Source organism: Cornus florida, unplaced genomic scaffold, assembly GCF_030987335.1.
Source record: "Cornus florida cultivar Cherokee Brave unplaced genomic scaffold, ASM3098733v1 CherokeeBrave_3.0.0_Hap2_Chr07, whole genome shotgun sequence".
NCBI classification, from domain to species: domain Eukaryota; kingdom Viridiplantae; phylum Streptophyta; class Magnoliopsida; order Cornales; family Cornaceae; genus Cornus; species Cornus florida.
Genome location: NW_026775577.1, coordinates 6,674,902 through 6,698,519, shown reverse-complemented (window position 1 = coordinate 6,698,519; position 23,618 = coordinate 6,674,902). Strand labels below are relative to the sequence as shown.

The window sequence follows — 23,618 nt, the reverse complement described above, 5'->3', positions numbered from 1 at the left end:
AAGCTGAGGCAATGCTATATTTTTATTGCTGGGTGAAATCTTAAATATTGACCAACTAACCACTTATATCACCTCTATTTGATCTTTGGATTTGAGAAAAGTTGAGCGCTCGAATCGATCAAGAGATATGTCGTGAGTTTGGTATATTAGTTCGGTTGGTAGAGTCCCTCCACTTTATAGAAAATATTAAGTTTTTAAAACCGTTTAATAGACATGTTGTGATTTAGATACTTTAACCTTTCAATATATATATATATATATATAGCAAGTTAAAGGGAAAGCACAACACTCAGATCATATTCATTGAAGCCATAGATTCAAGGCATGTGATTGATAAAGGAGAAAGAAGTAATTTGTCGAACCAAAAATAGGATAAAGGATGGTTCATTTCACAATTATGCTATTTGGCGACTTTTTAGAGTCTATGTGATAAACAAAAGAGAAAGGACTAAGCAAGCCATGGATTCATCATTTGTCTAACCAAACTAGGATATTTGGAATTGGATGGTCTCTCTTTTACTTTCATGTAGTTTAATGTCTATTGAGATCGAGTCGTGTGATTATCTCTTGATGCCAAACAACGTCACACATATGGTTGAGGTTCAAGCTCTTAAACCCATCATATAGGAAAAGATATATATGTACTAAATTGATAGAAAGTTGGTCATGATGTGAGTAAAGGTGTGAGCCCTAATAATAACGCGATGACACTAATATTATGTTTGAAAGTATCGAATCAGTGGTTTAAATTTAAATTTAAAATAAATTTAGTTAAAATTTTTTTCAATCTCAAATTAAAAAAATTGATTTGATACTCTCAAACCCAACATAAATAATTTTGAATGGGACTTTGTATTGCATTTATCAATCCAAATGTCCAAATTGAGTGAATGTTGTTTCTATTTGGTGAATAAAAAAATATGTCTATGATTTTAATAAATAAAAAAAAACAAAAGCATACCCGTCTGCCGGAGTAGCTCAGTTGGCTAGAGCGTGTGGCTGTTAACCACAAGCTCGAAGGTTCAAGCCCTTCTTCTAGCGTTATTCTTGCCTTTTTTTTTTTTCCTCACCACATTTCAAATCAGATGTTCATGTTTTGGAAATGTATTAATTAGATCCCTTTTATACCATTTTCAATTCAGATATCATATTTTTACCTTCCTCATTACGAAAACATTACTATCACTATCACATTTACATCTTTTATCAGTCTTTATAATATAACTTCTATGGTTTTTACTGCATGGTTAACATGCAGAACAATCTAGTAGTAAAAATTGCTTAATAAAAAATAAAAAAAAGGCTGCAATTAATAGTTTTTTAATTTTTTTTAAATTTTTATCTTTGTAGTAATTAATGCTAATCACGTTGGATTGACATCATGACATGACCCTCAAAATAAAAGATAAACATGTTGGTTATTCTTTTTATTTATTTATTATTTTTTAAAATAATGTTTATAATGTTTGTGTAGCTTTATTCTTGAATTATCATACCACCTTTGTGTTTTGAGTTGTGACATTGTGTCTTTATTAGTGTTGTCAAACCAAGTAAAAAGGAAGTGGATGTGAACTAATCACTCACGTAAGTAGTAAGACTATCATACCGTGCTTCGCACAATAATTAAATAACACACTTTTCAAGAGTTGCTTTACTGATACGAAGTTGCAATTGATGGTTTTTATTAGTCGGTGTACTACATCAAATTGGATTTATGAAAAAAGAAGTACAATTGGTAAAATAAGTGTGCGTTTGAAAATCACATACTTTAAGATATTCGATTGACGTGACCTGAAAAATAAAAGATAAATACGATGGTCATTCTTATGTCTAAATCCAACTTATATCATTTGTGTAGACTTATTTTTGGAGTTGTGATATTGTACTCCAATTAGTGTTGTCAAACCAAGTATAAAGGAAGCGGAGATGAATTCCTAATCACTCGCATAAATAGTAAGGTTATCATACCATGCTTCACACAAAAATGAAATAACACACGTCCATGAGTTGCACCATGAATACATAGGTATAATTGACAATTTTTATTAGATTATATAATAAGTACTACTCAATTATTGAGTATTTTTTTAGTTTGGATTCATAGAAAAGGTGATACATAAAATAAGTACTTTAAAATTGTTGGACCGACGTGACCCGAAAAATAAAAGATAAATGTGATACTCTTTTTTTTTAAGTAAATAATGTTTATATTGTATGTGTAGCTTTATTGTTGAATTATTAGACCACAACACCAATAACACTATTGTCTAGTGTTGTCAAACCAAGTGAAAAGAGAGAGTAGGTAAATTTCAAATCACACACATAAGTAGTAAGGGCACAAAAATGAAACAACACAACTCCATGAGTTGCGCTATGGGATGAGGAAATTGCAATATAGTCTGTAAATGTATATTACATGCATATATATATATATATATATATATATATATATAGTTTACTTTAATGTGTATGGGTAGCATGTGTAAAGACTCAAAAAAAAACAAGAAAAGTGCAGAGTGGGGAGGACCATACTTTAGACACATGAGTTGTATGATATTTAATTTGGACACTGATGGGCAGTTACTGATCCAAACACATCATGGTTTGGAGGGTTATCTTCATTGGATTCTCAAATTGACCCTTTCATCAATGACTACTATCTTTTATAGGTCATTGTCATTTTTGAAACAGCCCTCCTTACCCTAATCACACTTGACACCCATGAATTTGATTTTTCCTAATTAGTTCTATAATTTTAAATAAGATTTATCCCTCACATTTTAAAGGGAATAAAAAGGATTGAGAATTTAAGAAAGGAGCACTAATTGCAAGGGCTTTTTAGGACCACAACACCACTTGAATTCAAGGGATTTTAATTTGTGGTCCAACTTTTCTCAGGTCATACACATTATATATTTATGTATACACACATTGTATTGTTGAATGCCATAAATTTCATAGTCCTAAACACATGGTGTCTACAAACATATTAATTTCGCTATTCAAAAATCTTACCATTGGATAGCATACATTGATACATTAACAATTAATCTCTGTCCCATACCTCCAAAAAATAATAATAATAACCCGTGTCACTTTCTCGTAAAAGATTCCTACCACCTTCTTTTTATTTTTTTTACTCACACATATATACCTTTCCTAAGATTCAAATCCCTGATTTCCCTTTGAAAAGTAAGAGCCGAATACCTCCACCTGTTTGAGTAATGTCACTTTAAATTCGAATTGCACAATTTATTTTACACATTTGAAAAGAATCATATGCATCTAAAAGGTGATTTTTAAATCTATGAAATTTGCCACTTCAACATTTATATTAAAAATGAAAAAGAAAATTATTCCTAGTATTTTAATTTTCAAGTTTTAATTATTGAATAATCTAGATCAATAGTTTGAAGATCTATCCAAGCCCAAAAAGAATCAAGTTCAGACTAAGACCCATGTGAGAAGAAGTAGGGTGAGCCTATTTGCCTAACCCAACATGTGAAAGATTAGTTGTCACACAGTAGGGCATTTTTGGAATCAATAGAGACAGTGCTATCATGTTATAGACCTAAGGGGTACCATAACTAGTACGGCAAACAAATAATAGCTCAACTTGATCTTGCTTTTCATAGTCACATTTGCACATGTTGGGCCAACCTTTAATAGAGACTTAGACCCTAATGGTGATAGTTGACTGTACATTGCAATCGCGGCCACACAATTTAGTGTTTGAATTAGGATGGATGGGACGACACAGAGTTTATTCAAAAGTCGTTAGTGACTATAATTGAATGTTAGACTTAACATTATTTTATACAAAGTGATTGTTTTTATATTTAAATTTACAATTTGTTCTATTAGAGTCCTCACTTTCGTCTTGCTATATCTACAGTACCAAATTGATAATTTGAATTTAGACATGAAGAAGAATTAGTTCAAACGATGCTCCGACATTTAAGTATTTGTAATTTGATTTGGTATTCTGGGTGTTTTTAGGGCCAATTGGCTGGTAATATTGGTCAGTTCCTATTGTCTAATTAATAGTCTAATATGTCAATAAAGTTGGGCTGGTCCTGGTTCATCAATTACAGTCCGAGCTGTGGGCTTCATAGTCCATGAGCCACTGTTTGTTTCCCCTTTAAAGTTCATTTCAACCCAAGAATGAAGAAGCCCACTAGGGTCTTTGCAAACTTTATCTTGGGCCCTTTCAATTTTTTTTTTTTTTTTTTAATTTTTTATTGTTATTTTGGTTGAATGATCAAAATTCTATCAATTTAAAAAATCTTACTCGCACCATTTAGAAAATTGAAATAGATCCTCTACGGTGTGCTGTATCGATTCGTTTAATACGGTATGATATCTTGTGACCTGTCTAATGTAGTACAACACGTGTAGCATACTTCAGAGATGTCAACTATAAAAAAACATACAAGAATTTCATTTAGGTCTATGAAAACAACCAAATGTCACTTTTGCAATAGTAGCAACCATTGTATGGATCATGCAATTTTTGGAAAATATAGAGAACTTTGTTATCAAAGACTATTCATTTATCAACATAGAGAATTGGGCAAAGGTTGTTGAAGAGACATTAACAGCTCAGTGGTGCTATGTATGATAAGATCTAGAATAAATTGACAAGGGTGGTTCCAAGAATTGATTCGTTTTAATGTAGAGATCAAAAAAATTTGCAGGAAAATGATTCTCGAGAAAACTACATTAAAACAAGGGAAAGGTAAAATAAGCTAAAGAAACATTTTTTTATTTTTTTTTAAGAAAAAAAAATTCTAAATCAAATTGTACATTTTTGTAAGCCATGTTCACAGGACCTACAAAATGTACTACCTCATCTGCAATCATATGATCAGTTCCTTTACCAAAAAAAGAAAAAAAAATTCATCTGAATTCTTCATGACTTTAGATGGTGTAGCAAAGGATACAGTGATTGAATTGTTGAGAGGATATTCTCAATAATTCAAATCGAACTATGATCAAAAAGTAAAAAAAAAGAAAGTACCATAAAATATCAAGTTAGGTGTTAGCTAAAAATAAGTGAAGATACTCTGTTTCTAGATGAATTACATATTACCTAGTCGAAAGCATATATTCATAGTCCAAACATGCACTTTTGATATTACAGATTTGACTTCTACCCAATTCAAATGAACATATACCTAAGCTTAGTTACTTAAATACTACCTAACTTGATCTTTTCTGCTTTAACAGCTCACATGCAAACATATGCGCATTTGATCATGATGAATTTGAAAATATATATATATATATATATATATATATATATATATATATATATTCTATATGAAAATAAAATGAGAAATTTTGTAGTTCAGGAATTGCATTCTTCACATATCTTTATCACATGTTCTTAATGGCCCAAATTAAAATGATTGTTTCCACTTGTGTTGTACCTACTGAATGATAGATCCTAGGGTTTTATCTCTCTAATGTATCACGGGGTGCATAAAAAATACTGGAAGGTTTGGTTCGATTTTTTCAGGGTTTGATTCAATTACAGTTTTAAAAATATGAAATTGTTTATAAACGGTCTCACCCAAAGGAAAGAGGAAAGACTTCATTGCACTGGTGATACCGTGTCACTGGTATAATCAAACAACTATTAGGTTGATATGGTGAGCCGTTGATAGTACTTTTCCTTAAATTGTGGTCCTTAATTGGTGCCACTGATTTTCTTTAATTGGGAATTTTTTTTTTCAATTAGGCCAACATTGTATCTATTTATTGTGCTGCTGCCATCTCCTTGAGACATCAATATATGGTGACTCATTATTTTAATTAATCATTTCTTCAGACTCAACATATTACAGAGTAAGAAAAACTTCTCATCTCTTCTCTCGTAAACTATAGTGGCTGAACCACGTAATATATTCTTGTGTTGTTCCTTCTTTAATTCTCTCTTCATTCTTATATTATTCTACAAACTATATTGTTACATAAGCAAAAATACATTTTTCTTACTCTTATTTCCTTCTTTACTTCCCTCTTCAATCTTAGATTATTCTACATTATATACTGGTAAGTGAAAATGCATTCATTTTATTAGTGGATCTCATCGCTACAAATTAGTGTCAGCATTTAATCAATCTCTTATACTTTTTCATCGATAGTGTATCACTGTACCCAACGTAGGGAAAAGGGATATAACAGTGCTAACAGTTTACTACTTGATTAACCCTAATGTTCCTTTAGTCCTTTCCAACTAGATTCTTTATTAATTAATTCCCTTCAGAAACCAAACTCAAGACCTACTGCAAAGTGGGTTTCAGTTTAAGCTGTAATCACCTTTCAACTACATTATTAAAGAACAAGTCCAACGTAACAACCAACATGATTAGATATGTGGGCCCAATTAAACTTGATAAAAATACTCACTGATCTTTTAAGATGGATTAGAATCATTAGATTATTTCATTCAAGATAATTGGCCAAGAGTTTCACCCCAAAATTATAAATAAAAACAGGTTATATATAAGAAGGGTCAAATGAGTATTTGTAGCGTACCGTTATACCTCTAGCGCAGATGATATGATCTTTCCTCTTTAAAGGAGAAGTTGAGAGTTTGAATAACATTAGGGGCATGTTATAAATATGAGAGTGTGTGTTTGCTTTAACTTCCGAAAAAAATAAAATGTTATTAGTGTAATGGAGTATAATATACTAAATGGAATAAGTGAAATTATATTTGCATAATCAAACTTTGGGTTCCTTGATTAACACATGAACCAAAGATGTTTCTTACTTTACTTTTTCTATTTTTACTTTTTACCTTTTCTTTTAGTAAGTCATCTGCTCATATATACGATTGTTTTTAATTTTCAACCATTCTTTTGAAAAGTAAAGAAGATACCACTGAAAAAGCACTCGGCGGCCGTGCTTCCTCTTTAATTTCTTCTTGGAGTTGTTACAAATTTCCTTACTTGAACATAATTGATAGGCTAAGTTGATTAGGTATTCCTATATCATTCAACTTTAGCTGCACATGATGCACCGGATGAAGACATAAAGGAAAGATAAGAATGTTCTAGGAGCAAAACCCTACCCTTTCAAACGAATAATTAGGGAAAGAAGCACATGGTTCATCAAGGAAGACACATGAAAAATCAGCTGATCACATCAAACAACAACTTCAATACAGACACATCTAAGATCCATAACTTTTCCCATCTTTTAGTCCTCCTTTCCTCAAATAGATTTTTCTTTCCACATAATAAAAAAAATCATGAACCAGAGACATCATAGCATCTGAATTCTCTCTTTGTGCTTATTCCATTCGCTTAATGAAAAGAAAGATCGAGAATCACAACAACATCAACCAAATCTTTTTCTAATTACTTAGAGTCGGCTAATGAAAACAAAAAAATCGAATCATGATTTATAACACAAGATATTTCCCTTTCTTGCATGAGATATAATTATCATAGAGCAATTAAAGTAAGTCATGTTCATCAAGCTTGAAAAATATTACAGAAATCTCACAACACAGATATGGAAAGAAAAAAACACCAAAAACACAAGACACTCATATCATAGAAAGCAATGGGAAATGGAAAAGTACTACAAGTCCATTCATAATAAGAACCTCCTCACACACGTACACACAAACACATATACACACACGCAAATTCTTATTCCCATTCCAATATTTCCCATTTTAAGAATGCGAAGAATACTCGGACACTACCTCAGTTTCCACCTCCCTTCTGTGGAAGTTCCTGTGGCAGCTGCAGGCTGCACAAATGAGTGCACCGTCGGTCCCATCCTCCCCGCTGGCGATGAACTCCCTGCAGCCGTCAACAGCGTAGCCACCGGTGCTAGCGGCATGATTCTTCTGGCATTCTACATATCTCACACTCCTAATTGTCAAAGATGAAGCAGTGTTGCTTCTTGCAGCCTCATCTCTCTTCACAACCACCTTACACTTCTTCATTTCTTCACTTTCTTCCCCTCCAAACACTTTAGAGCTAAATTCACAATTCCCCAATTGGTTTTCTTGTCCAGAAGAAGGCATGAAGAGAGAGAGAGAGAGAGCAAAAGCTAGCTCATTTTTTGGTTGATAATCAAAACCCTAACCCTAGAAGGGATACTTATAGGCGGTAATTCTTTAATAGTGATTTCTTATCTTTTTTACATTAGTGACACGTCATCACTTTTCCAGCAATTAGTGTGTTTCTACTGTTCATTCATGATGATAATGTGGTCTTTACCAGTAAACCCATAGAAGGGTCGTTGTGAATTGATCATCCAACTGCTTGCTAACAACTAATTAGGATGGAACAAAAATAATTTTTGTCAAATATAATGCAAAACAGTAAAAAGATTAGAAAGGAATATATTAGGACCATATTTAGTGTTTGGTTTGTTATAGAAAACCAGCTAAGCTGGTTTCTGAAACTAATATTCTGTGGACCCTATACTGATACTGAAGGTGGGTACTATTATTTTCTAGACTGACCCATAATCAAGCTGTGCAAAATTGAAAAGTTATTAGATGGTCCGAATTGATGACGTAATCAAACATGTTAATTTTTTTTAATTTTTTGATTGCATGACTGTTTGTAATTGACCAAGATTATATGGTCACGAATCATTTAATAATTTCTCGTACAAAATCATTCCGTATATAATGATCATGTTTATGCTTATTTGCATTTTACAAATACAAACAAAACTAACTACCATTTCTAATAATGCAATACCATGCTTCCTCTATGTTGTGTGACATCATGTGTGCACAATTTCATACATATAATATCATACACATACTCAATAACAATTAATAAATTAGTAGATCTTTTGGTACTAGGAAAATGTTAATTAAATACTCCCATTGAGTAGCAAGTAGGAATGAAATTAGGGTTGCCATTATTTTAGTAATCAGAAACTTCCTTTTTCCTTTGTTTATTTGGTAGTCTGTGTCTTCACATTCTTGGAGGGAAATCAACAAATTGCATATCTACACCTGTATAAAAGTGATTGATAACTATAAATTGAAGTGTTTAATTTACAGACACTAATATAGTTACAAACTTAAAACTAACATACCATGGTAATTTACAGCTATTATTTGTATTTTTTTTATTTTTATTTTTCATTTTTGGGATTTTTCCAAATGCATCGATTGCAAATCATGTCTTTTCACGTTATCAAAAATATTGCCAACATTCTTCCATTATTATTGAAAATTTTGGGAGAAGAGTTTTGGTGAATAATATCTATTTTTTCCAATTTAGGCTGATCATAGTCAGTGAAATAGTGATTAAAAAGGTTTTGATTTCTGATGCTTCAATTGGACAATTTTGATTGTATTGTTTGGACATCAGTCATCATCCCTTCTCTAGTAGAGTGTATAGCCAAGCTAGTTTATGTTATTTTCATGAAATAACTGAATCTCACCAAAATTTTCATTTGAAGAGAGAGACTGAGTTAACCAGTGAATGATCTATCAATCATAGCACCTTATTTTAGTATGGCATTGTTTGAAGAGAGAGGAATGTGTATAAACTTGTGCACTTTTACAACAAAAGTACAGTCGTTTCAGCAAGGGAGTCTAAAAGTTGGGTAGAACAGAAATTAGCTGATCATGTGGTTTGGTGAGAGTTCTTTCATCTATATATAGAATGACAATGTTGAAAATTGGTAAGATTATAGGGAAAATAAAATTAAAGTTTGCTTGATTTAGTTCTCTAAAATCAGTTTTTCAAGAATGAATAATTTTTAGGGATAGTTTTGTATTTTTTTTTTGGGTGAGAAATAGCCATAAAAGGCTTTAGAGAAACTCTTCTACGCTTTTTTTCCCCCTTCCTGTGAAGCTGACCACCATTGATGAGACCAAACTCAAGACTTTCACCTTATATATAGTTCTTAATTAACATTACTACACTAAGATAACTAGCAAATTTCATACTAATTAATCCGAATCTGTTTAAACCTGCAACAAAATTCCGAAATATTCTGAAAATGTTATTTCGGAACCCTAAATAATGGATTTTGGCCAAAGACAACCTCAATCACAAGCTAGCTAGCAAAACATAACTAGTGAGTTTTAATCTCGATAGGTCATTTCTAATCGAATATGAGTCTATGAGTCTCATGGGTCAAAACAAGCTCACCGAATTCAACATGCCTGTTTGAAATTTGAACAACCCAACGGATCATATAAACTTCAGCAATAAGTTTTGTATGAACTAGTTGGTCCATAAATATTTGTTCAATACCTCACCAAATTTTAACAAAGCCTTAACCTTATCCATCTTGCCTCAATCCAAGCAAATTTAATAAAACAATTCTAGTTAATTAACATTAAAATCTGAGGGATTAACATGGGAAATTCATACCTAGCTAATAGGTAGTAGCTAGGCTAGTAGCATATATGTAAAGATTTTTCAAGATGCTTAGTCTATATGTTCTATTATTATATTCTGAGCCCTCTGACCTTCCTTTCACATCAACAAAAAAATCTCATCCTATGCCACAATGTAGCCTTTTGCAAGAATTTTAGATGGTTTTTCAGTGAAACTTATTGTGGTTTAACATTAGGTTTGGTAATGCAGTATGAGGCATTGATTGGTTAGACTTATATTAGAAATGTGTATCCAACTTTCTTTCTTTTTATTTTTGGTCACAATTGGATGGTTAATTAATTTTACATCAAAATAGACATACCATAATTTAGTGACAAAAACTGAACTGAGACCTGGATGCCCACCATTCAATCCTCGTTTCAACAATGAGATATAGATTCTATGTATTCAGATAAATAATTGTCCTTTTTATAACCCTTTACAGTTAGAAAGATAATTTCTACTTTTGGTAATATTAGGCATCCTTTTTGAATTATTTTGGTTTTGGTTTGCTAGCTTTTGGAATGAATAAGAAGAACAAAACAAAAACTTATTAATACATTTATATTATTGAGTTTAGCAAATGACAGCCTAGTTTGATCCCCCCTCTCCCCCCTATCCTCCTCTCTCACTCACACACACACAAACACAAACACACAATCAAATCTATCATGGGTGGAGGTTTGAACTTTTAAATTTGAATTCTAGGTCACCCACCTTATCTTTTTGGATGCATTCATGCTCACGTCCATCTAGAGTATACTCAGTTGTGTGTGTGTGTGTGTGAGTGTGTTTTAGGTTAAAAGAAGTAACAAAGATTCCATATGGATTAATGTAACACAAAGATAATTAGAAATATTGTGTGTTCCATCGTACTTGAAAGTGAAAAAGTATCATCATGATGTAGTTTTCTGTAGCACTTATTCAATTAAGTGCATGCGATAATGAAATAAGCTTGCAAAAAAAAGAAAAAAAGATAACGAAATAAGCTAAGAACACCAAAGTGATATTTCACTTATCAAAGAAAATTTAAAATTTTAAAAAATATTTAAAAAATCTAAATTAATAATGATCAATTAAAAAAATACAGCAGTTAAAATTAAGCTCTTAAAATTTTTAGTACTTAATTTTCAATTTTATCTAAAAAGGTATTAAGTAGTGGTTTGGAAACACCATGATTGATTTGCAAGTTGCAACTCTAGCAAAAAAAAAAAAAAAAAAATTTAAATAAGCAGCAAATTAAGTTAGAGGGAACTAATTATGTTAAGATAATGGTTTGGAATACGAAAGTCAGATAAATCGGACTGATTTATGTGAGTAAAGGTTAATATCATCATGATGTTATTAATATTCATGATGTCATGATGATATCAGCCTTTACTCACATAAAATTAATTGAATGTGTCCAATTGTCGGACTCCGCATCCTTATTCATTATGTTATTTATAATTAGCTTGTTAATTTAATTTCTCTTTTTGAGTCTCAAATCAATAACACCAGCAAATTAGGTTAGAGGGAACTAATTTCAATTGAAACTTATTATGAACCAAAACAAAGAAGAAAGGGGAAAAAGGGATTGGATTTGATAATGCAATTGAGGGTTGATGGGGACTTAAAGACAATTATATCATTGTGTTTTGTGAAGGGTAATGAAAGATGACGCAATTTGCTTCTCACCAACCCAACCCAACTTGTGGACTCCAAATAAAAAGAGTTTCTTGGTGGTCCTTGAATTAAAGCATCTTAGGCTTCTAAATCCACTTTTTCCATTGGATTAAAACTGACATAACAAATCACCAAAAAAGTCACTAATAAACATTAATTGCACTCACTTATAATGGTTTTAAATGGATGTGTTTACTTATATCAAGAAACTTAATTAATTAATTGGTGTTGATTGGTACTAGTGTACCTTTTTATAGGGGTCTAATAAATTACTTTTCATTTAATAATTTGGATTAAACTGACACAACAAATCACCAAAAATGTCCACTAATAAACAATATTAAGTACAGTCATATTCAAAGATTTAAATGGAAATGTTTACTTATATAAAGAAACTTGGTGGCCATTGATGATTGGTGCAATTCAAGACTCATATACTTGAAGTAGAAACCATATTTTGCATATTCACTGTTATGAATCAATCAAATAGTTCCTCCATATGCTTATCGATCATGGCTTGTTAGATTGGACCCCAGCTTATATAATTAGATCTTATTACACGAATTCACGTAAAATTATTTATTATAATCGTATCAGTGTAAACAGATGATTAAAAAGACTTTTATCAAAGTACATATAATATTAATTTTTGTTTTACAATTAAATACTTTATCATTACAACGGTTACAATAAATAATTTCTCATGTATGACATATCCATATTGTTTTCATAGGATTTATTTATGTATATAGTTTTGATCTGTAGAGCAATTTTTTTTTTAATTTAAGATATTATATTCTAATTTCTTATTTATATTGAATAGATTCACTTTTGAAATTTTTTTCTTTGATAAAAAATTTTCTAAGGATTGAAGAGATAATTAAGTTATTTTTATTTTACAAAGGCACAAATTAAATTCCATGTAACCAAGAAAAATTTATATTACTTAAGGTTTGGTAGGTCTGATGCCATTTTCACCTTCAGCTCAAGTCAAGACCCCATTTATGATCCCGTCTTTTCTCAAGATGTGAAAGTCATGGGACCACTGTTGTAGTAGGTCAGGAGCAATATATCTGATTGCACTCTTTTTTTTTTCTTCTTTTTTAATTTTTTAATTTTTTTAATTTTTGTTTTTGTTTTTATAAACAAAATAAAATTATTATTTATGTGATTCAATAAATAACGATCTCACTAATGTAATTGAAATTCTTTGCCGTGTGAAATGGTATGATCGTTTAATACAATAACACACAAAAAAAATTGTTTTTATAAACAAAATAAAATTATTATTTACGTGATTCAATAAATAATGAAGGACGATCTCACTAATGTAGTTGAAATTCTTTGCCGTGTGAAGTGGTATGATCATTTAATACAAACAAAATTGTGATATAATTGTTCAATACAGTACAACACGCAAGAAAAACTAACGTAAATGATAAGGGGCCCAACTATTTTTGTTTCACCTAGAGGATTTATGTGATTTCAACTTTCCTTTCCCACCTGAAAATGATTTAATTTCCTTTTCTTGGCATTAGTTATTTTCCAAAATCACTAATCACACTAATGTAGTTGAAATATGATCATTCAATGCAGTACAACACGCAAGAAAAATTGCAAAGAACGGAAATGATAAAGGGCCCAAATATACCAAGAGGATTTATGTGATTTCATCTTTTCTTTCCCATCTGAAATGATTTAATTTCTTTTTCTTTACATTAGTTATTTCAAGTTATTTTCCAAAATCTAACAGAAAATGGAAAGATATAACTTTGAGGGTATCTTTCTATTCTCTCATTCAAGTTTTTACTCAATGCACTGTGAAGATTGTAGGGACTAAATTTGGTCTCACCATGCAATTTGAAATGCTAAAAGCACTAGTCATTGATTAAATTTGATGCCATCAGTGTTCACCAACCCTTCATTCTGATTGATTTTTTTTTTGGTAATTTTAAGTGAGTATAACCAAACGATATTGTCTCTAACAATTATTTAAATTGTACTTGGCCTTTTCTAACAATTATTTAAATTGTACTTGGCCTTTTTTAAGTGGTTTCAATTCTTTATGGTCAAATTTTGAATGAAATGACAGGACAGCTGTAAACAATCGGTTAAAAAAAAAAATTTCAAGTTTCAAAATCTAAATAAGAACAAGCGAGAAGGGTTGTGAATTTCACTGCAGGGTCCACAACCTCACTCTGTACATATTCGAATCTTTTAATTGAATATCCTAAATTTTTTATTAAAATATTAAAAATATGGATGAAGGTTTCCTATATTTTTGCTTTATAATTTTGTTTGTTGTCATTTGATTTACAATTTCATATCCAAGTTAAATCAGATTATAATCATGTGTCGATTCTACGAATATCTATGTAATTAAGAGATAGTGTGTGTGTGAGATTTGCACTCGTGCACACCCATGTGACAGGAGCTGGTACCATCAAAAGGAAATCTATTCTTAGTTGTCCATTCTTGTTACTAGTGCAGATGGTCAGATTTTTGATTGATTTTGACATAGGGTCCCAAATGTAGCTCAAAGTCTGTAATAAGTACTGCTAAATTGTTAAAAATCAAATAAATATTTTATTAGAATTGATAAATAAGATTAGTTCGAAACATTGAATGGAACCGACACTTTGAAACTTTGAGTTTGAACCAATTTTTTTCTAATTTTAAATTGAAGACATTTATTAGTGTTTTAGGGCGGTTTGAGCTGTATTACGTATTTGATTTTGTATTTAATTAAGTTAAGTCTATCCCATTAGAAGAAATTAAATAAATAAATTAGTGAAAAGGTCATGGTACAGGTTGCTATGAAACACAAACTTATTTCACTGTTCTTTGGAATTTTGACTAATACCTCTTTGCTGGCATTCTATAAGTGAGGTCTTGCGCCTATTAAAATCAATGATATCCTAAACCACCACACTATCTTTTTGAATAAAATGTTCACATGAAAGATCTTCAAAAGAGGTAATTATTGAAAAATATGAATTAATCATTTTACTTTTTATTTAAAAAATTCATTTATCTATTTATTTTGACAGTTGTTTCAAAGATACATCATTATCTTGTTGAATTAACATTGTTTTGAACCAAAAGATAGGGGTAGTAATAAAAATAATTAAACACGTCTTTTTTTATTGTTAGGTGAAGGCTTGGAAATGCTTGTAAAAAAAAATCATTGAAGAAGACTTCAAATTTTTGTTGAATCACTATTTAATATTATTCTATATAACTAACCCCATTAACATGTGTGACTCACACATGAATTGTTCATACTCAAGAGGAGTCGAATCTTAGACCTAAAACTTTCTAAGGCGCTAGAGTAAAATGACTTACCCACTTGAGCCAACCTCTTGGGTTTAAAGAATAAAAATCCACTTCGTTGAATCACAACTTCATTGACTTAGGTGAAATAATCACTCAGTTCTTAGAGGTGAGATGAAAGTTTGATAAGCATAACGACCGTTAGGGCAAATTACAATGACTTCTTTTAAAGTTTGGACAAATTATATATGGATAAACCGTTCAACTTCTATTAGTTTGACCCCCTCTGAAATTTGAAGTGTGTGTTTAACGACACCCATAGAGTTTTATTTTTAGGTGGGCGTACACATGTTGAAGAAATTTTATTAAATGACTATTTTGCCCTTCTCTTATATGAAAAAATAAATAATAATCTTATTTATTGTAATATAAATATTATTATAATATAAGAGTATTACTGACTTTCGCACTCAAAGTCATTTTTTTTGCCTCGGACAAATAGATTTAGGGAATGTCAAAGTAATAAATTTTTAACGATTTGTTCAAGCTTTAGGGGAGATCAATATAATTTACCCATTATATTATTTACCTTAAAAAAAAAAGAAAAAATTTAAAAAGAAGAAGAAGAAGAATTTATTTATTTGGGTATATAACAACATTCACTCCACGCCTAACATAAATTAGAGCTAAACTTTTGCGGCATGATATAGAAATTCAGTTCATTGACAAGTAATTAATCATCCTAATGTCCTTGACTCTTTTTATAAACTTTAAATATGATGCTTTTAATGACCGAAAGTTTCTCACAATTCCAACGGGAAACTTGTCACATTTTATGTCAAATATTATAAATAAAAAAAGAAGAGTTTATTAAAGCAATTATTGGCATTTCAACGAATATAATTTCAACTAATACCCATCAAATCGCCAATAATATTTTGTCAATTTACGAAAACTCTCAACACATTGATTCCGGGTTCCCTCTGTTCATAATAATTGCACAACTTGTTGAATACAAGAAAAGTAGTCAAATATATACAAATCATCAAGCAAATACCAACAAGAAGAGTAGAGTGATGATTTAATAATTCATTTATCACAAATTCTTTAAAGCTACTCGATCCATATGCAGTTATGTATGCAATTAACAAATTTATGTAGTTCCGTTGTTGTGAGAAAAAACTTTATTACGAGATGAGCTCTGATGTAGTATAGAAAGGTTGTGGTACTCAAATGAAAGAATTCTCATTTTCTTCGATAATAAAAAAATATAATTTGTCATTGGCCGGGTACTATATGATCGGAACCCGAGATTACCCAATAACTGTTTGTGGTTTAGGGCTTTTGCATTTGGCAGTGCAACTAATAAGAATGTATATGCACCACAGGAGCATGCAATAAGAGGAGGTCCATCATTAACAGGAATAAAATGCAGCTATGTGCCTAAATTATAAGAAGATATATATATATATATATATATATATATATATATATATATATATTATTTTTCCATTTCTTATCACACAATGTGCCTCTGACATTGAATTGATATCACTAGTTGTTTGATTGCTTCCACGTGAACCCAATTAGTACCATATTGTGAGCTCTGATTTTTCATACTCTTTTACTTTGAATTAGTGGCCAATCTCAACTATATAATATACAGTTTTTTTTTTTTTTTTTGGGGGGGGGGGGGGGGGGGGGGGGGAGGGGTTAATAACTATTGAAAGAATTGAATTTTCTCGCGCGGGGGGGGGGGGGGGGGGAGGGGTTAATAACTATTGAAAGAATTGAATTTTCATATTATACTTCACTTAATCTCCCAACAATAAAACATTTTCTACATGAATCTTTAGTTGTATCCGCTATCGTGTTGAAGATATTGGACAATCCAGACATTTACATCCAATAAAAATGCAGCATATCATCTTATTGTCAGCATTTTTTATAAGTAAGCTATTTTATTAAGTGTTGTATTTTTATTCGGTGAGCATACTAATAGCGTGATATATCCGTCGCGCCCCATGGCATGCACTAGGGCTGTTTGTAAGATCAACCTTGGACATTGAAGTATGATATCAATTTATTGACCTAATTAATCATATGGCCCCAAATGTTGAAGTTTTATTTATTTATTTATTTTTTTTTAATCCTTGCAAACAACGCCAAACAAACAAAAACGAGCAGCACAATCTAAGATATACAATCCATAAAAGAAGAATATAATGAGGAATGAATTCAAGAGCAACATCCATATGCAAATGACTTTGGAAAAGCGCTGCAAGAGTATTGGCCTCCTCATTACCATGCATATATGGCTAAGGTGAGACGAGGTGAACCAATGAAGAGCCATTTGAATATCAAAGGAAATGACATGAATGTCCACATGCCCTGGATCAACAGCCGAAACAGCCTTAACCACAGCTAAGGAGTCTGTTTCAAACCAAACATAAGCAAAAGGGACATATAACGCCCACAAAACTACTTTATGAAGACAAAAAGCCTCAGATAAAGTCGTACTAGAGGCTGGGAACGGACAAAAAACCACAGCCTGCAAAATAGTACCAGAAGAATCTTGAAAAACAACTCCACCCCCTCCCACTTGGTGAGTATGAGAAAAAGACGCATCCACATTACACTTAACCAAACTTGGAGGAGGAGGCCGCCAGCGAGACAATGAAGAGGAAAAACACGGACGGGCATATCATTTTATTATCAGCATTTTTTTATAAGTAAGCTATTTTATTAAGTGTTGTATTTTTATTCGGTGAGCATACTAATAGCGTGATATATTCGTCGCGCCCCATGGCATGCACTAGGGCTGATTGTAAGATCAACCTTGGACATTGAAGTATGATATCAATTTATTGACCTAATTAATCATATGGCCCCAAATGTTGAAGTATGTTAATCCTTGCAAACAACGCCAAACAAACAAAAACGAGCAGCACAATCTAAGACATACAATCCATAAAAGAAGAATATAATGAGGAATGAATTCAAGAGCAACATCCATATGCAAATGACTTTGGAAAAGCGCTGCAAGAGCATTGGCCTCCTCATTAGCATGCCTATATATATGGCTAAGATGAGACGAGGTGAACCAATGAAGAGCCATTTGAATATCAAAGGAAATGACATGAATGTCCACATGCCCTGGATCAACAGCCGAAACAGCCTTAACCACAGCTAAGGAGTTTGTTTCAAACCAAACATAAGCAAAAGGGACAGATAACGCCCACAAAACTGCTTTATGAAGACAAAAAGCCTCAGATAAAGTCGCACTAGAGGCTAGGAACGGACAAAAAACCACAGCCTGCAAAATAGTACCAGAAGAATCTTGAAAAACAACTCCACCCCCTCCCACTTGGTGAGTATGAGAAAAAGACGCATCCACATTACACTTAACCAAACTTGGAGGAGGAGGCCGCCAGCGAGACAATGAAGAGGAAAAACACGGACGGGCACTAGAGACAAGCGGACCTCGTGACTAACGCAATGACACTAAAGCCAATCCCTCCTTGAACTCCCACAAAGAGGAACATGACAAAACAACAATCTTCTAAGCATCCTATAGCTCCCCATTAAAAAGAAATTTATTTCTAGCCTTCCAGAACTAACTTACTAGTTGCACACAAAATACTCCTATATGATTCTGAGCTTTCGGATTCTTACTCTTCCTATTATATACAAATCAAAAAAAAAAAAAAAAAAAGACCTATTAATTCTTCACTAATTGTGCAGCTTGATTCAATATGAAAAATGATGCAGTAAGGTGCTTAAAGGGGAAAAAATTTGGGCATTTTGTTTTATCTAGCACATGAAGAGATGTATTTCACTAAGTCGCATAAAGTGGGAAGAAAGAGCGAGAACGAATTTGAAAGTCGGAGCATGAAAACGACAAAATTTAAGTCACAAAAAGTGGAAATGAGAGCGAGAGCATGCACGAAACGTGAGAGCATGAGCAATTTCGAAGCGTGAGAGTGACCCAGAAAAATTATGTGACTTGGCGTATAGAATTGCTCACTCAATGTTGTATCTAATAACATAAACTGAACCTAGAAAGCATGTTTTTATGGTTGTACTTTTGCTAAGTAAACTACAAATTTCATACAGCAATAGTAAGGTCTGCACCTAATGTCTGATTAGAACAACTCAAGAATGCTGCATTAATCCCATAAAATAAATCCAGAATCAGGTTATAAATGCAATGGGTACATGCACTTAAAGCATTTGACAAGAGTCACTACCCTTCAATAAATGTAGCTGCAGATATATATGTTTGGTACCTAATGACTCAGAGAAATCGGATTTGTATCGTGTTTATTTCTTCGTCGCACATGTTCTTCTTCCTCAATACTGAATTCCACGTTTCAATTAAGTTATTGTGTGTAATGCACTAGCTGGAGGTTTACTCCATTGCAGTATATTCACATGCTTCACTTAAATACAACATGAGGTGTCTATTAATGGTCTCGTCCCAAGCCACATGAGCTTGTCTTCTGAAAATGGTTGGTGTTGAAATGATACAATCAAGAACCTGAACAATGGAATAGAAGATTCAGTACAATATAATAAAGAGTACATATATATGATCAGAAAATTTTTAAAATTTCCATCATAGTCATTGATGGCCTGACATTAATTTAACAGCTATCAGAGCCAGTGGTATTCAAGTCATTCTATAGACCTTCAAAGTACTTAATTTGATAAAGAGGTGATCATTTGGTAGATAGATTTTATGTAGAAACTGATCTAGTATATATTCACGCAGTTGGACAGCAGAGGCTTGTCTAAAGAATACGCGTTTTTTTGGCGATGAACAACTTGATTTTGTCATGGATTTTGCTAGAAATTTTGTAGGATTTGGATAATTGTTAGAAATTAATAAAATTTCTTGGATGAAAGAGAGTAGCAAATGTAACGACCCATTCCACCACATGGTATGATATTGTCCGCTTTGGTCCTGAACCCTCACGGTTTTGCTTTTGGGCTTCACCCCAAAAGACATCATACCAATTGGAGTAATAAAATTTCTTGATGAAAGAGAGTAGCAAATGTAACAACTCACTCCACCACATGATATGATATTGTCCGCTTTGGGCCTGAACCCGCACGGTTTTCCCCGTCGGCACACTTCCGGCCGGGTCAAGCTCTGATACCATTTGTAACGACCCACTCCACCACATGGTATGATATTATCCGCTTTGGGATTGAGTTCACACGGTTTTACTCATGGGCTTCACCCCAAAAAGCCTCATACCAATTGGAGATGACACACTTACATAAAAGCACTTCACCTTTCCTCTATCCAGGCGATGTGAGACTGTGTACCCATAACTCGCCAATGTAGTAGCTTGTCAGTGTCTCTCGCACCCGCCCACGGCACATCCGTCCACGAGGTCATCACAGCAAAAGTGCATGGACTGACCTTGGTTTTAAACATTGATTCAAATGGCTCAAGTTAAAGAAATAGTGTTTAATTAATTTAGATAGCCCATAGTTGAGATCACTTGCATCATTTCATAACATATATATGTTGATATAAACTCCAAGGAATTTGACAGAACTAATTAGCAAAGTAAGAAGATCAAGAAAGAAATTTATTTCCATTCAATGCATAGAGCTTAACAATGTCCAATTTATTGTTTAACACACCAATGAGTTTCAATTTCTACAAAGCAACAGAGTAATTTTTCATATCTAAGGCCTAGAACAAAAGGTAACAAAATATAAATTGGGCTACAAAGCCTTCAAAATATGAATCCTTCTAAAAAAAACCTGCATTTTCATCAAATGATAAGTTGTTTAAGACTTCTTTCCCATCCACAGTAACTTCATCAAGCAACCAATTCTCAAGCATTGACAATTGGACTTGGGCACCAATATCCGGTTTGCTTTCGCCTAGAAAAAGACCGGCCTCAGGGGACACAGACCTAGAAACATCAGAATTCGCTGAGCTCAACGACTCTAAGGCCTCGGATTTATCAATACCACTATTCTTTTTAGCATTTGGAGTGCCTTCACTAGAGGTAGAATCGATCATCGATTTGTTGAAGGAACATTGAGTACTTGAGGAGTCTGTTTGAGCACACTTTGGTGGATTTTTCATCCACCCTTTTAGTAATTTAGCTATATTCTCAGTGCTTGATGCATAGGTAGATGCTTGAGTTGGTCTAGTACTAGTAGTGAAAGTGTCATCATACTCATTAGAGAGCTTCAATTCAGGTACAAAGCTTGGTTTCTCCAAAGACAAGGCCTCATGTAGGGCTTGTTTGGCCATCTTGATATCAGTTTGTAGCCTTCTCTCCCACTGACCTCGAGAGATTGAGTGTGGAGATGAGTACCTATCTGTGGAGTACTGATCTTCATGCCCTGTTTGGACCTTCTTGAGCTTCTTCTTCAAATGGGTATTCCAGTAATTTTTAATGTCATTGTCAGTTCTCTCAGGAAGGTAAGAAGCTATTGCAGCCCATCTTCACAAAAACAATAGTCACATTATTAAATTCATTAGAAACAATATAGAACCTCCAAAGTCCGAATCATCAAGGATAATGATTCTCAAACCTAACAGTCTATTCGAGAATTCTATTAAATCTGTCCTGAGGGATAGATATGGTTGGATAGACTATTAGGTCTGAATAACACTATCCAACAATCAAAGTTACAACACTTATAATATTAAATCTAGAGAGAGAGAGAGAGAGAGTGGGATTAATTACTTGTTGCCTAGAAGAGCTTGAAGCTTGATTATCATCCTCTCTTCATGATCTGTAAAGTTACCCCTTTTAATCCCTGGCCTCAGATAATTAGTCCATCTAAGCCTGCAACTCTTACTACATCTATGCAATCCTGACAAATTAAACCAAGCATATAAACAAAGACAAATTTAGTGAATTTAAAAGATTCAGAAAATGAAATAAACTAACGTTGTGTTTAGGAGAACTGAATCGGTGCCTTTGATTTAGTTCAAACTTCGAACTAAATTTACTTTAATTCCAAATCTAGGCAGATGATTCAGTACTCCTAAACATAGCTCAATGATGCATTCATCAATGAATAAACAAATGAGAGCAATACAAACCCATCAAGCCACAAGATCAAACTCAAATGTTTTTTTAAAAAATTAAAAATAAAAAAGAAGAAAAAAAAGAATCACAAGCTAGAGAGAAATATAACCTGTATTTGTAGGAACAGCCCTCCAATTACCAGGACCATGTTGCTGAACATAAGACACTAACTTGATATCTTCTTCTGGAGTCCATGGTCCTCTCTTCACTCCAATTTTATCACAGCAAGGTGGTCTTCCCATATCAACTTATTTGGCTCTTTTTCAAGTCTCTCCTTTCTAATTAATCTTGCTCTTCTCTATAGCGTCTTTGTTTGCTTCTCTCTCTCTTCTTGGAAAACACTAAGCTGATCAGACAAGGGTCAAAAGGTTGTTGATCAACACATGTATAGGAAATGAGAACCCAATGTTATAGGACACTGACCTAAAAGAAGCAAATGGGTACCCGTAGTTTCAAAAGGGTTCAGTGAGGGCATTTACTCCATGGGCTAGCTAAGCTGTATAAGTCATATATATATAATTATATATGCATGTGTTTGCGTGTGTGTGTGTTTGCCTCTTCTGTCTCACCAAAACGCGTGGTATTCAATGTGGTTGCACTGCATATACCAACACATTAGTAAAGCTCATGCTGTAATTAGGGATGGCAAAGTTTGACCCGTCAACAAAACTCAAACACGTCACGAGTTAAACTGGTATGAATTGATCTTAAACGGGTTCAGGTTGTAAATGGGTTATACGATTAATCCGTTTAGTTCATCGTGTCGTGTTTTGGTTGAGGAGTTCAACCCGTATACTCGTTTATACCCGTTTAACTATGCGTATCATAAGCAAATTTTTATTTAAGTTCTAAAATAACTATCTAAACTTAGTATCTTATAATTTATACTTTTGTAGATTAGAGATTAATTAGTAATTTGGTTGGATTGAAACCTAAGTCATACAATTCTCTTTAACAAGTATCCCTCTTATGCTCCGAGCGTGCTCTCGTTCAAATTTTCACTACTTATGACTTAATTCTGTCGCTCTCACACTCCCGTTCTCGAATTCGCTTCCGCTCCTACTTACGTGACTTAGATTGAAACTTATATTTTTTTAATATTTAATATTTGATCGGGTATTATTAATAATTTAAATAATAAATATTTAATTTTATTAAACAGGTCATTAAACAGGTTATATGTGTTTAATAAACAGGTCGGATTAATATTAAGCTTTTCTGATACAGC

The 23,618-nt window shown here is 32.6% G+C and overlaps 2 protein-coding genes across 2 annotated transcripts; both read right to left on the bottom strand.

The window, feature by feature from the left end:
* Nucleotides 1-7,530: 7,530 nt before the first annotated feature.
* On the bottom strand, nt 7,531-8,081 carry LOC132267427 (mini zinc finger protein 3-like). The gene has a single exon (XM_059768589.1). The coding sequence runs from the start codon at nt 8,048-8,050 to the stop codon at nt 7,694-7,696; it is 357 nt and encodes a 118-aa protein (XP_059624572.1). The 5' UTR covers nt 8,051-8,081; the 3' UTR covers nt 7,531-7,693.
* A 12,812-nt stretch (nt 8,082-20,893) lies between these two features.
* LOC132315906 (myb-related protein 306-like) lies at nt 20,894-22,877 on the bottom strand. Its single transcript, XM_059814346.1, has 3 exons — nt 22,500-22,877; nt 22,043-22,172; nt 20,894-21,796 (listed from the first exon to the last, which is right to left on the bottom strand). Exons 1-3 carry the CDS (start codon nt 22,630-22,632, stop codon nt 21,091-21,093), a joined length of 969 nt encoding a protein of 322 aa, XP_059670329.1. The 5' UTR covers nt 22,633-22,877; the 3' UTR covers nt 20,894-21,090.
* Nucleotides 22,878-23,618: the final 741 nt, after the last annotated feature.

What these genes read in the sequence shown, in the direction of transcription:
- LOC132267427 (XM_059768589.1), bottom strand. Translation starts at nt 8,050, where the DNA reads ATGCCTTCTTCTGGACAAGAAAACCAATTGGGGAATTGTGAATTTAGC.
- LOC132315906 (XM_059814346.1), bottom strand. Translation starts at nt 22,632, where the DNA reads ATGGGAAGACCACCTTGCTGTGATAAAATTGGAGTGAAGAGAGGACCA. An exon ending in GGCTGTTCCTACAAATACAG is followed by an intron (nt 22,173 to 22,499) that starts GTTATATTTCTC and finishes TTAATTTGTCAG; the next exon opens with GATTGCATAGATGTAGTAAG. An exon ending in CAAGCTCTTCTAGGCAACAA is followed by an intron (nt 21,797 to 22,042) that starts GTAATTAATCCC and finishes GTTTTTGTGAAG; the next exon opens with ATGGGCTGCAATAGCTTCTT.